Below are 12,405 nucleotides of genomic sequence, written 5' to 3' on the forward strand. Positions count from 1 at the left end.
GTGTGAAGCCCATTCCCGATGTCCCCCGCCATGATATTGCTGGAATATTGCCAAGAGTAGACTAAAACCTAACTCACTCACTTATTTCTTGAACACATAAATGACAAGACACAATTACAAATACATATCTAAATTGACTCGATTATATGTGGATCAATTGATAAAATAGATTTCTTACATTATGTCCAATCCGCTTCATCCAGTGCTTCATGTGACGGATGTTTGCGAGGTAGTTGAAGGTTGGTTCATGCAAACTATACCAGCTTTCCATGGTTTCCTGAAATATCAAAAAGTCCAACAAGATGTGTTTTGTCAGGGATTCGAACGTTTCTTATGCATTCCGACATTTTATCAAATATATTTCAGCAGCATTATTTGATTATCATCACTGTAATCCCCATTCAATGCTAATTCCTCATCTGTGGTTTAAAAGAGTAAGGTATTATGATTATAAACAGTTTTTTTATGTTTACATGCTTCTTATCAATCAAGTGTACATTGGACGTCTCACAAGAGTATAATTTAGAGTGTCAGGGTTGGTGTATGTTGAGTGGTGGTGTATTTTAGGTGAAATTGAGTTTAATGTCAAGGTATATATCGACGAGCATCCATGCCTGCGTGCGTGCGTCTGCTTGTACCTCTCTCTCTGACACAGTATAGTGACCCGGAGCTGACCAGTCCGTGTGTTGTTCTCTTAATGCAGCGTACCACACGTATAGATGCATACGTTTGACGAGCGGCGGACAACATGACCTGCTGGGACTTTTTACAACTTATAGATGAGCTTCTAAGTGAGTCCTTGACAAGATGATGTTGCATTAATCAAAGCTTCGAACTGGTAAAGTTACTGGATTGTTGTTGTTTAAGTACTGAGCTTTAATGATCTTCCAACGATTTTGTGAGAAGATGAAACAATTATACTGGTCTGAAAGTTTGCAATTAATAATGGGGCCTTTACACTTTGTGCCTCCCGTGTGCGACCATAGAATTTGCCAGGTCGTCGATGGAGGCTCAAAAGAGGCAGAATGGTTGCCTAGGTCGTTCCAAGATGGTTCACAGGATGTTCAGACATCGCCATGGACAAAAATGGTTGCCGTGAACATGTTCAAAACAGTCGCACAAAGGTCGCCGAGGAGGTTGCAATTGGTTGCTCAAGGGGACAGAAGGGAGGCACAAGCATTGCCGTTGTCGCCGAATGAAGGCCCAGTGGTCGCCCAATGGTCGTCAGGTAATAGATGCGTTCTGCTGAAATATTGTCCCGTAAATCTGGGCGATGCTTCTGCCCCTCTTGTGCCTTCTTTGGGCGACCAACAGCGTGCATTGAACGATGAGTATGGCCATCGCCGTGCCTCCATTCGGCGGCCACGGCAACACTTTAGACACCACGGCAATGCTTCTGCCTCTTTTCTGCCTCCTTTGAGCTACCTGTAGTGCCTCCTCAGTCTGTCTATAAATAGAGGGCTTGTACCTGCAGTGTTTCATTGTGGTTGCAGACGTTGAACAACTCGAGCAGTTACTGCTGAACAACTGCTGAAGCAGTTACATGGAAAATTGATTTTCTGGGTTTAGGCGACCATTGAGCATCCTGGCCAGTTTTTGACCGCTCGAATTTTGCACAACGGTCGCAACCCTGTGTTAATGGGGCCTTAAGGGCCAAAAGCAGCCATCTCATAAAGGATGCGTGGGCTCTTAAACCAATCAAATATCAGCTTTCGCTTTCGGTTTTATTTCTTTTACCCCCTCAATTCGGAAATTTTAAGTATGACAAAAAAGTACCCACACAGAAAACAAAAACTCCTTCGATGGCGCAGTGTTTCATGTGTGATTTCATGACGTTTAGAAACGACATTCGGGACTTGCCGTTGAAGTTCGTTTTCGAGATGAAGAAATCAGATGTGCTCTTCTGAATGAATGCTTCGCTCAAAAGACACTTAAACGAAATAACGTTGCCGAAGATATTCACGTAGCTACATTCATCTTCCCGAGGCAAGAGAGTTAACTGACTATAAAAGTCCAGTTTCCACCCTTGCAGAAGAAGGCTGGTATTATGGAGTTAGATTTTGGCTGGACTAACGAGTCTATGCATAGTCCAATCAAAATCGCGCAACGAAATCGAAATCTGGTTCGCAAACTGTTGCGCAGATTTCGGTCGATTGCTGGATTTGCCGAGCATGTGCAGCGCCAACTCGTTATCAACAGATAATTTCCAAACATTTTTATGTTTTTAATCAAGGTGTACGCGTGATTTGATGCACTTCGCGATGTAAGACCCGTTTTATCACAGCATAAATCTTGATTATTGATCAGATCGTCTTGACTGGGCGCCACCGTTTTGTTTGAAACAAATGCAAGTGATGGAATCTGATTGGTCCACAGGAGAGGGACCCGTGACGATTCCGGGGTAGAATATGTCTTCAGCACGATTATTTTACAGACCGCCGTCACAGCTGGAATATTGCTGAGTGCGGCGTTAAACAACAAACAAACACAGGAGAGGCTTAGAAGGGACATAACTCGTAATAACCACTGGTGGCGCCACGTTCGAGCCCAGGAATTCCAGCCAAGTTCGGCAAGGGTGGAAACTGGACTTTTAAAGTCAGTTAACTCTCTTGCCTAGGGAAGATGAGCTACATTTGAATATCCCTAAGTCACGGAATACATGACTGAAATCTTATAATGTGGAACAGGGGCTGGATACACATATCCATTGTAACTGAGGCACTTTGTAGGGAAATCACAAAACTAGTCACTGCACCCAACCTTACTTTATGTAGTTGCTGAATGCTTTACTGATATACGAGAGAAAATACTTGCAAATGTCGGGGTGAGTTCCCTACTTGCAGACATGATTGCATGAATATTTTTGGGATTTTTAACGGGTAAAATTATTACGAAATATTATTACTTAAAGCATATGTCATAAAATTAGTTAAATCATATATCAGCCTAACAACATTGATTACATATTACTCATTAAGACCAGAATCTGATGTGTTCTAAAGTATTTATTTGGATAATAAGTCGGATAAAAACATATAATATTCGAGCTATCTGGACCACCCAGCGTTCACAGCAGGCAGGGCCAGATGATGCTAACGCCCATAACGTTGTGATTGTATGTCTTTGAAGTTGTTACAGCGTGGGAAATAATACATTAGTTTATTTATTAAGTCAACAAGAGAAAATTAGCTCGAAAATAGTCAATCTTACTAATTATTTGTATATTTCCCCACATCCTCCAACCAAAACTGACATCAAATATTACACGCCTCTTAAACCGAAGCGCACCAGGTTGGTCTATTTGTTTATAATCACATAAATCATAGAAGCGAGTTTAGCATCAACCTCTTTATCCAACAAAAAGCTCGTCAACAAAATGAATAAAATGTATGATTGCTGATTTATCCTCCCATGTGAAGCGTTATTACTGTCCATATACTCAAATAACAAAGACAGCTGTGGTTCTGCCAGAGCGAACTCGTACAGGTGATTAAGTACTCCACTCATGTCTCACTTAGGACTGACTTCACTTGTCATACGTATAAGGTCACGGTCAGAGTGATAAATCTTATTCAATGTCACAGGAACTTTTGTTGTTGATTATAGATATTGTTTTGAGACGGTATATATTGTAAGTTTATGTTTGATCATTATTGGTGCCAGCTGCTTGAAACGCTCATAAATTGTTGAGTTTTCGGTGTTTTTTGGTGATTCTCCCACGGCGGCTCGTAAGTTAGAGTGACCAACGTTATTTGTTTACAGTCCGCTGTGAGGAGCCTGTTTACAGTTATCGATTCACTCCGAAACTACGTAATTCGTGATTGTTCGCCAGGTAACAGTTTACAAAAGGCTGGCTGTTCCTATATAAAGCAAGACGAGTCTTGTCCGCCCAGACTTGCGACTTATCTATATTCTTTCGCAGTGCAGACAGGATACCCGTGAAGATCCGGGTGGAAAAGGTCTTCAGCAACCCATTCCCACTGTAAAAGGCGACAATGCTTGTCAAAGAGGCGACTAACGGGATCGGGTGGTCAGGCTCGCTGACTTGGTTGATGCAAGTCATCGTATTCCAATTGCGTGGATCAATGCGCGTGATGTCAATCACTGGATTTTCTGGTCCTGACCACCCGATCCCGTTAGTCACCTCTTACGACAAGCATAGTCGCCTTTTACGGCAAGTATGGGTTGCTGAAGACCTATTCTACCCCGGAATCTTCACGGGGGAATATATGAAAAACGGTGATATATAATCAGGACATATTTGAATAACTCACTTTGTATGACACAGAGTGATGTCTGATCTGTTTTCCTAGATTTGTCCCACGTGCACATCTTTCAACCCAACCACCAGACGTCAGCATTCTCATCATCGTTCGCTCTTCGTGGTAAGGTCACAGCTTCTGAATGACAGAGATACTCCGTCATTATTTTATACTCTACATGAAATGTTTGCTAATGGAAATTGATAATTAGACTTCATTCATAGTCAATATAAAATAAATTACTGAACTCAAACCAATGCTGCACATAATCACTTTTACTGTTATTAAACACAGATGTTTGATTGGTCAGTATCAAGTTCTGATCACACTAGTGTTATCAGTATTATTATTTTTGATATAAAAATATTTTTACTGAACTTGGTCAAATAACCAATTCACGACCCCTGATTTTTCCATTTTTTCCAGGCGAAAGAAAACAAATTCAATTACAGTTGCAAGCAGCCATGGCGGGCTCCAAGTAACACTGCGCACAAACGTCCTTGTTCGAATCCTCAAAGGGTTTCCTTGTACCAAATCCGTTAAATGTAGGCACCACTTGCAGGGTATCACCGGTACGAAAGTGTCGTGTGCCGGGGTGTCCAAGTATGTTCTAAAGCCATTCCGACCTCGAACATGTTCGAATCCTCAAAGGGTTTGCATGTACCAACTCCGTCAAAACTTAGTCGCCGGAAATCGACGCTACGAAATTGGTGTGTTCCAAATATTATTCGAATATTACCACCAAGCAGTGCTACTAGCATACAACCAAGAACAAACAATAGGATGCATATGGCACACTAACTTCGTGTAAACTTGCAATAGTTTCTGTGGAGAACTTTACAAGATATGATCTTAAAAGTAAACTTTCGATGAAAAATATGATCAAAATCAAAATCCAATAGGGCCATCACTATAAAAGATATCCAAAATCGGCTAAAAAAGTTTAATGTGTTATGTACGGAGACAATTGTTTTAGAAAATGTGAAAGCATTTCATGCAATGGATTCAGAGGAGTATGCATTTGAAGACAGGTACCCAAAAGACACTGTGAAAACCCTGAATCCAGTATGGCCGCAACTAAAAAAGATGTCCAGAACAGGGTTTGATGTGTTATGTATGGAGACAAGAAAGTCTTAAATCATTTCATGCAGTGGGTTGAGAGGAGTTAGAATTTGAAGACATATACCTAAAAAACCTGTGAAAACCTTAAATCCAATATGTCTGCCAAACCACGTGATCAATGAAATGAAAAAAGAAATGTCAAGCATCCAAAGCAGCAGACACATCCAAAGTTTGAAAGTAAACAAGCGGACAAGTGGTTGCGAAGCAATAGGGCAAAATGTAGTTTCAAAAATTACTTGTTTTTCGGTTATCTGTCCTTTGTCACTAGGCCTAGGGGCTTGGGATTTTGGCGAAACCTAGTACTCATAGGTCTATATACACATACAAAATTGGAACAAAATCGAGCCAGTGGTTATTTTGCTAGCTCTGGTACAAAAATCATTGGAACAAAATCGAGCCAGTGGTTATTTTGCTAGCTCTGGTACAAAAATCGGCGGAATAATAATAATAATATTAAATCGATAGTGTTCTACAGCTTTGCTCAGATAAAGTGCTAAACCTGTTTTCGACATCTCCGATATTCCAATCCCAAAATGGTTTGTTTGTATCAACGCCGCTAAAAGTAAGGAAACACTTGCGAGACATCGCCGCTACGAAACTGGCGTGCCGCAGAACGTCCCGGGATGTTCTAAACCTATTTCAGACGCCGTCCATGTTCGAACCCGCATATGGCTCGCTTGAACCAACGCTGTCAAACGTAAGTAATCGCTTGCCAGACATCACCACATGTGTCCCAGTGTGTTCTTTAGTAATCTGAACAGCGGTTGTGGAGCAATAGGGCAAAATATAGCTTCAAACTTTACTTGTTTTTCAGTTATCTGGGATTCTGGCGGAATCTAGTACTCAACGGTCGACATCGTCTACATACACATACAAAATTTGAACAAAATAGAGCCTTTGGTTACTCTGCTAGCTCTGATACAAAAATCGAATGAATAATGATAAAAATAAATGATAATAAAACGAACGATTATAATAGGTACGGGTAATTGATAATTACTCTGGACGAGGTAAATATGTGAAAACAATGACCCGAATATCAAAAAGAATTCATTCCCAGTTTGCCAGATATTTTAGTGACCATGCTTGACTCCAAGCTAATTGCTCATTGCAACAGGTTGGGGACGCAATCAACCGTCAGTCGGTCTCTGGCCCACCATAACATCAAAACATGCCACCGAGTATGGTATGTTCAGTCGCCTCTAAAATCACTTGACCTACCTTGTTTACGCAAATCGTCGTAAACAATATGATAAATACTGTTGTTGCAGGCAGGTGGGGTTTTTTGTCCTTTGTGTTTTACATGCATCTAAGTTTGTATTAGCAACATTTTAACGACTGTCAGTAAAGAATCTTGGTATTAATACCTGCGAAAGTCAGAGACCAAATATAGCTCATTCCAAAAGAAGTTTGACAGGGCCAGACCACAGGAACTCGATATTGCTCTATGTAAAACTATACGCCCCTATGTTTGTCGTAAGAGGCGACTAACGGGATCGGGTGGTCAAACTCGGTGACTTGGTTGATGCATGTCATCAATCCAACTTGCGTGGAAAAAAATGTCCCTGTATATAAAGGGCTGAAAGAACACAATAATGATACAGAATCAGGTTCATTTGAAAATATAGCAAATATTTTGTCTGATGACTTTTTTGTTTTAATGAAAGATGACAAATCCATCACTCTATCTGTAGACACTGGTCTTGTTTGCAATGTTAACAAAGTGTATGTTGAAGCCGCTCTGCACATCAATGGAAGCCTCAGATTGTTTGTGGGTAATACTCATGTTTATGACATTTTTGGCTTACACTACTTTGAAGTTAACACTCAATCCCTTTGTAGTCTGTTTTCTCTAATTAAGACAGCCAGGTACTGCCAGTGTGTTGAAGCTGCAGAAGTCATTGTGGACAAAGAAAATATCCTACTTCAAAGAAACAAGGATAACAACTTAGTAGCTTACTCCATTAAGTGTCAAAAAGTTCTGCACTTCAGGTCATGGAAATCAATCACAGCATGTTGTGCATGGAGATATCTATATGAAAGTGTTTATGATGACTCATCAGATGTCTCACCAGATACTGCTAAACAGTACACCCCAAAGGATATGATGGATTTCATCAAGACAAAAAAGCACCATGCCCAACTGCTGCACAGACTCTGTTGATGGAGTCACAATTTCTAGTTGATCCTCATTCTCGAAAGTGGCATAACAATCTCATACAGCTGGCTTTATCCATCTGGACCCGATCGATCCTAATTGCGTGGATCGATGCTCATGATATCAATCACTGGATTGTCTGGTCCAGACTCGATTATTTACAGACCGCCGTCATGTGGCTGGAGTATTGCTGAGTTCGGCGTTAAACAACAAACCAACCAACCGAAGTTCAAGGGTTTACCAACAGCTTTCAAAGAGTTGAAGTCTTCCTCTGCTATCTGAAAGTACACTTACCCGAATCAAATGTTCCGTGGAGCCGACCTCGGGAATAAATAACGACATGCTGAACTGGATGTGTATGCAAGCACAGCATGACCACATACCTCCTGCTGGTTACTTTGGTGGACAAATGATGGATGAGATGTCGATTCAGGAGGATATTCAGCTTGTTCGAAAACATGGTGGTTGCCACCCTGTTGGCTTTACTGATACAGGGGTTGAGGCAGAATCTTTCTCAACCACATCTGATCAGAAGCATCTTGCGAACCATGTAATGCAGTTTATGTTTCATGGTTTAATTGGGTTCAGATTTCTTGTAGCCCACTACCCCACTTCCCAGACAACAGGACCCCAAATTTATTCCATGTTTTGGGATGTTGTGCATTCCTTGGAGAAATGGGGATTTCATGTCCTGTACACTTGATGGGGCATCGAGCAATCGATCATTCATTAAGATGCACTTCAAAAATTCTCCTTGCTTGACTGTGTTGATTTTTCCATCACAAGGGATAAATATTTCCAGGTCAAAACTATTAAGGATCTTTTTAATACTACGAGTACTCATTTAGTTATTGTTTTTTTTAAAGAAATTGAATTGTATCATAAATTTTAATATGTTTTGTGTATGATAACTTTTTAACATTAGTAGAATGAATTTATATCTGAGATTGTTAGTGGCAGTATCCTCGAAGGGGGTTAAAGTACTGTAAAATTATTGTCCCCCTGAGAGGGTATCATAAGTCCCTGTCATTCAAGGAATATTTACATTTACTACGCTTTTAAACGTAGAATTTCTGTCATTTTAATTGTGGCTAAAATTATGTACAATCGCCAACGACTGATGGGATGATGTAAATCCTGCTAGGGTCCATGCAGGTAGCAAAGGTACTGTAAGTCCCCATGGTCCCTAGTATGGTGATCTACCTTCAGTTGCTGGCGATCTATAGCCTGTTTTTAAAATTTAATGTATATGTATAGTGCTATTGATTTTATGATTACATACTAGTTTTAAATTTATTGCTGTGATAAGTCTAGTTGTTTTACTGTCCCTCGTTGACAGGTTTTTACATACGTTTCAATATATGTATTATATTTAACTTATGATAGTCACGATATGGCTGAAATATTGCCGATGTGACTTAAAATTTTAACTCACTCACTCACTCAAAAATTCTCCCACAGACGTTCTGAGGTCCATACGGAACCACTTCTGCAGCATCCATCCGCTCGTTTTCCTGCCTGACCCATCACACCTATTTAAGAAAACAAGAGACAAAATCATGAAAATCATGGTCATGACGGCGGTCTGTATGTAAATAATCGAGTCTGGACCAGACAATCCAGTGATTGACATGAACATCGATCCAAGCAATTGGGATCGACGACCCAATGCCTTTGAGATTATACGTAAAGAGAGAGAACAAAGGTAAGTAGCAATGTTTTTAATTTGATTCAAACATGGTCATGAATAATTGGCAAGCTTGACAAAGTATCACGAGAAGTTTGCAAAGAAACTACGCCCTCAGTATTTCTTTGTTTCGTTTCTGCATCCGGGGTATGAAATATTAATTATCCCCCGCCCAAACAAAGTTGGCGGGGGATATAGAAACGGGCCCCGTCCGTCCGTCCGTCCGTTCGTACGTCACGTTTCATTTCCGGAGCATAACTCAGAAACCGTTCGATATTTTTTCACCAAACTTTGCAGGTCTGTCCAGTACATGTTGAACTGGTGCCTTTTGCTATTTAGAAAAATTAGAACTTTTCATTTTTGACGTTTCCATGGCAGCAAGATGGACTTTGGTTCCAAACTCTTCTTTTTTTTACAATTTCCATGACAAATTCCACCTCGGTTAAAAAAGGTTAGGGTTTGTTTAGATTTAATTATGTCATAAATTCTGCAACAGGGGCGGGGGATATAGCCACGTTAGTGGCAAACTCTTGTTTATTTTGTTTGTTGTTTAACGCCGTACTATTCCAGCTATTTGACGGCGGTCTGAAGATCTACTGGAAGACATCCTTTGGGTAAGGATCGTACCCAAATGTGAGCAACTCCTTTTCATAAATTCGCTCTATTGCCAGCAGTGTATCTCTTCTTATTTTCCCATATGCATGAACTTTCCATTGACGTTTTGCTTTTGTCATTTGACTAGAAGTTCGATTGCTGTGTTGGTACTCACTGGTTATCTCCCTTGTTAAGATCAGTTTGGACAAAGGAAGTTTTGATTTTAACCTCTCTACAGACCTTCTGCTCAGGTATCCATTCATTTGAAAAGCGTCTAAAAGTCGTTTTACACAATGCACGAAACATGACTTAAAGTTTCGTTCAAAGACTAGATAATTATAGTCGACAAGCATGCGCATCTCCTCCAGAACATGATCTGTCTGATCCATGACTTTAACAAAGCCATTTAGACCAAGTAGCTGCAGTATATATTTACTGTCAGAATCAAACGTTTCCAGTTTACCAACAAAATTAGGTTTAAACCTACATGGACTGCAATGACCCATAACAGTCCCAAAATGATCATCCATCGCACCCTGAGTCTCGTTGTCCCAATGCACAATAAGATCCAAGAAATCCTGGAAAGACACAGTACTGTAATCCGTTCGACACATTTTGAATGGATTCTTGATATGGTGCCCTTTTCTTCTAAGAATCAGAGAACCGAAGGTCTGGAGGAAGAATTTATCAAGGATCACAAATTTGTCAAGGAACAGAGACCAGAGTCTTGTGTATGGTTCTCTAACAAACATGAACCGTGTTGTCATAAAAATTAAGTTTCTGTTCTCTGCGTTGTACAGGTTGTATAACCTGAGTTTCTTGGGGCTGAGGTGAACATCGTACTTGCTCACAGTGAACGGGTTAAAGCGGGTGATGTTGTATTCGGGGTTGTAATAGTGGAGGAAGTGAAACACCCGCAGCCAAAACGTTGACGCGATCTTGTGGCTCTGACAGAAGGACACCATTGATCGTGGGTCGATCACAACGCTTGTTGCCGTTCCGGGAGGGTCGGACTGACAGTGTTTGGTGATGAGTTCGTGTCTGGTCCTCTGTTGCTCTATCATGGCTGGTCGAAGTGGGAATGTTGGTTCCTGGGGAAGATATAGACGTTCAGACAAATTAGTATCGAGACACAAACTATACAACGCTACATATATTAGACTCGCATAGCAATGTTCTTGAGTTTTGTGCTAACACTGGTAAAGTAAAATTGCATTGATGAGTGCCCGTTTGGGTTCGTCAAATTGCTGTTTGTATGTTTGTTGTTTTACGCCACACTCAGCAATATTCCAGCTATATGACTGCGGTCTGTAAATAATCTAGTCTGAACCAGAAAATCAAGTGATTTACATCATGAGCATCGATCCACGCAATTGGGATCGATGACATGCTTCAACCTAGTCAGCGAGGCTGACCACCCGATCCGTTTGTCGCCTTTTACGACAAGCATAGTCGCCTTTTACGGCAAGCATGGGTTGCTGAAGCCCTATTCTACCCCGGATCTTCACGGGTCTCGCCAAATTGTATTGCTGGTCATAATAGATGACTTATTGGCTAGGGTTTCGGTGACATGGTTGATTGAATATCATCGTACCTTGACGGTGTGGGACGTTAAGCGATTCGATTATTTATATGTCGCAGCATGTAGCTGGTATATTGTATTGAAGAGAGCTACATGTACGTTATACGATAATTATTTCCTCACGCACTCACTAATTGATTTGAAGAGTTATTTGATGTGCAAAGTCCCAAACCTTGTGTATTAAATCACTTCCATTACGTATTAATTTACTAATGTACACATGCTCGATATGAGGGAAACGGTTTTTTTCGCTCTTTGTGATATGTAGGGTCTTCTGATACATGAGGGGCGGTCGGGTAGCCTTGTGGTTAAAGCGTTCGCTCGTCACGCCGAAGACCCGGGTTCGATTCCCAACATGGGTACAATGTGTGAAGCCCATTTGTGGTGTCCCCCGCCGTGATATTGCTGGAATATTGCTAAAAGCGGCGTAAAACCATACTCACTCACTCACTCACTCACTCTGATACATGAGCAAAATAAATGAAATAAAAGCGACAAAACCGTTTCGAGTCAATTGTGCGATTCTGAATAGATCACGAGCATGTGTTTATGAATCACTGTCAAATAGTGATGACACAGGTGTTCGAGAAAAGGTAAGCGTATCCCGCCCCCACCGGTAGCACCCGTCACAAACACATGCTAAGGCAAGTCAATTGGTAACCTGAAACAAAAACACGATGACATATGGTACAAGTCAAAATAGGGAATTGCATCGGATATCGTCATCTTTGTCACTGAGTGTCAAATGTGGAAATGTCCTCCACTACCATAAAACGTTTACCGAGGCCTTGAATGTTGTAACCTTGCTCGAACATGATCTGAGCAAGGGTTTTATGGCGCTCTTTGAAATGCTCGACATAAAGGGAAACTTGAAGTCATACAGCCTTCTCATACAGTCTTGTGGAGAGTGTTTCGTCACCCTGAATCTTTATGCATACATGTAGGTAGAATACGTCTTCAGCAACCCATGCTTGCCGTAAAAGGCGACTATGCTTGTCGT

At 40.9% G+C, this 12,405-nt stretch overlaps 1 protein-coding gene across 7 annotated transcripts in view; it reads right to left on the reverse strand.

Moving 5' to 3' along the window:
* Positions 1-12,405, reverse strand: part of LOC124142774 (folylpolyglutamate synthase, mitochondrial-like) — a 57,954-nt gene that overhangs the window by 41,702 nt on the left and 3,847 nt on the right. For 6 of the 7 annotated variants that reach the window (XM_046511426.2, XM_048385476.1, XM_048385478.1 and 3 more), the window contains one exon: positions 9,249-10,914. In XM_046511426.2, the coding sequence (XP_046367382.2) occupies positions 9,823-10,914 (1,092 nt within the window). In that variant the 3' untranslated portion in view covers positions 9,249-9,822. Of the gene's footprint in view, positions 1-178; positions 278-4,274; positions 4,401-9,248; positions 10,915-12,405 lie in introns of those variants that run through there. The other variant, XM_048385479.1, reaches the window with a different exon arrangement.

This window comes from Haliotis rufescens, unplaced genomic scaffold (assembly GCF_023055435.1).
Source record: "Haliotis rufescens isolate VD_foot unplaced genomic scaffold, xgHalRufe1.0.p SCAF_59, whole genome shotgun sequence".
In the NCBI taxonomy this organism is placed as follows: Eukaryota; Metazoa; Mollusca; class Gastropoda; order Lepetellida; family Haliotidae; genus Haliotis; species Haliotis rufescens.